General features: G+C 45.1%; 1 protein-coding gene across 1 annotated transcript; it reads right to left on the bottom strand.

Moving 5' to 3' along the window:
- Positions 1-482: 482 nt before the first annotated feature.
- LOC142072669 (olfactory receptor 51G2-like) lies at positions 483-1,418 on the bottom strand. The gene has a single exon (XM_075130223.1). The coding sequence runs from the start codon at positions 1,416-1,418 to the stop codon at positions 483-485; it is 936 nt and encodes a 311-aa protein (XP_074986324.1).
- Positions 1,419-2,572: the final 1,154 nt, after the last annotated feature.

The following is a 2,572-nucleotide window of genomic DNA, read 5'->3' as shown; positions in this document are numbered from 1 at the left end:
CAGCTCCCAGAGCGCCCAGGGCCAGGATTGCGACGGCAGAACAGCCCTGCAGCTTTTTTCATGGCCCCTCAATGTTTAACCAGAGACGGGACAGGGACAGGCCAGGTGTAATGGGAAACAACCTCCACATCCCTTCTCTTTATTGTCTGTATCGAGAGGAATTCTGAGGTTGGAGCAGCCACTGATATGGCTCTTTATAGGCCAGACTCCTATTGGTGCCCTGGCTCTCCACAAACATATTCAATTTTTAAATGCTGCTGCCTGCCTTGGTGTCCTTCCCCCACTACACTGTCCTCACTCACCAGTGGGTGGCGACAGACCCTATCCCACTACTCCAGGCCTTAGACCCCTGCAGGACCTCTCTCTACAGAGTGGAGATCAGTAGTTCATTTAATCTTGGATGTAAGGGCCCGGGATGGAACAGGCCCATGTTTTTCATGGGTCATGTCACCAGTTCTGGAGCCAAGTGATGAACTCACCCTTCACTTGAAGAAAACCCTAATTATCCTTGCACGAAGGTGTTTGCTTTTCACACTGTACACGACTGGGTTCATCAGGGGTGGGACCAGCAAGTAGATATAGCCCAGGATAATCTGAAGCAAGTGAGAAGAGCTGTTCCCAAATCTGTGTATCACAGACAAGCCAATAGCTGGTATGTAGAAGAGCAGGACAGCCCAGAGGTGGGAGACGCAGGTGTTCAGCGCCCTGATGCACTCTTTGGGGGATGTTATACTCAGCACAGTTTTAAGGATCATCACATAGGAGAAAAAGATGAACAACGAGTCCAACCCCACCGATAAGAGTTTAATAGTGAAACCATAGATGCTGTTGACTGTGACATCTGAACAAGCCATCTTCATGACCTCCTGGTGCAGGCAGTAAGAATGGGAGAGGACATTGGCTCGACAGTATTGGAACCGTTTCAAGAGAAAGGGCAGTGGAGATATTAGGGCCACCGATCTTAGCACAAACAAAAGTCCCATCCTGTATATTCTAGGTGGGGTTAAGATGGAAGCATATCTCAGTGGGTTACAGATTGCAATGAAGCGGTCAAAGGCCATCAACAAAAGCACAGAAGATTCAATGTATGAAAATGAGTGGATGAAGAATAGCTGGGCAAAGCAGGCATCGAGGCTGATCTCCCTAGAGTTAAATAAGAATATTCCCAGTGTCGTTGGTATAGTTGATACCGATAAACCAAGATCTGTGACAGCCAACATGGAAAGGAAAATGTACATGGGCTCATGGAGGCTTGGATCTGTTTTTATAATGAACAGAATGACTGAATTTCCTACTATCGAAATAACGTACATTAAGCAGAAGGGGACAGAGATCCAGGGATAGACATCTTCCTGCCCAGGTATCCCAGTGAGAAGGAACACTGCAGATTTGAATTTGGTGTAATTGTCAGCTGACATAATGTAGTGGGCAGGTCCGAAGAGTTTTGAACTTTCCTTCCTGAAAGGAAAAAGAACAGGAGACTAGATTATATTTAACGAGACATCTTTCTGCTCTTAGTGCAAGTCTAGAGACTCCCAGGAGCTCAATGAAGATCAGCAAAAGGAGGTGCTGTAGTCAATATGAAGAAGAGGCTGTTAGACACCACATTCTACAGGCCATTACCCTCTGACCCCACTGAGGATTACCAAAAGAAACTACACGGTCGTGGAAAATTAACCATGAGTTGTGTTTGGATCAGAACAAATCTGAGGTTCCTGTATTCAAGCATGCACATACAGGGAGAGTCAGCTGGAGCTGCTCTGGCGTAAACAGAAAATACAGGAGCTTATATTGCTGAAAACCAAAATTTGTCAAACCCACTGCCTTCAACAGCATTTTTCTTATTTGGCATATAGTGCAAGCTTTAACAGTAGCTTTGTCTTACTTGGAGTTTAGCAAAAACAAGCTTTTCCTGTTATTGATGGGTGTTTTCTTTGCAGTTAATGTTTTTTTTTTTTCAAACTTCTAGGGGTTATGGTTACATTTTTTAAGCTGTGCTGTTTGCAATTTTCAATGGAATTTTCCTCACTCTCTTCTTATGCTTCATATACACAGTTAGCTTGATCAAAGTTTTAGGCCTACTTGGGAAGTTTAGGCCTAACTTGGGTCCACTAATTTCTTCCTCCACACCATCTGCTCAAGAAACTCCCCAAAGAAGCACAGGAACAAATCTACACTGACACACCCCTAGAGTCCTGACCAGGGGTATTCTATCTGCTACCCAAAATCCATAAACCTGGGAATCCTGGATGCTCCATCATCTCAGGCATTGGCACTGTGACAGCATGATTATCTAGCTATGTAGACTCTCTCCTCAGGCCCTACGCTACCAGCACTCCCAGCTATCTTTGAGACACCACTGACTTCCTGAGGAAACTACAATCCTTTGGTGATCTTCCAGAAAACACCATCCTGGCCACTATGGATGCAGAAGCCCTCTACACCAACATTCCACACAAAGATGGACTACAAGCCATCAGGAATAGCATACCCTATACAATCATGCCAAAACTGATGGCTGAACTTTGTGGCTTTGTCCTCACCCACAACTATTTCAGATCTAGAGACAATT

This window comes from Caretta caretta, chromosome 1, assembly GCF_965140235.1.
Source record: "Caretta caretta isolate rCarCar2 chromosome 1, rCarCar1.hap1, whole genome shotgun sequence".
NCBI lineage: Eukaryota > Metazoa > Chordata > Testudines > Cheloniidae > Caretta > Caretta caretta.
The sequence above is the reverse complement of the archived record's forward strand: the minus strand, read 5'-3'. Positions and strand labels throughout refer to the sequence as shown.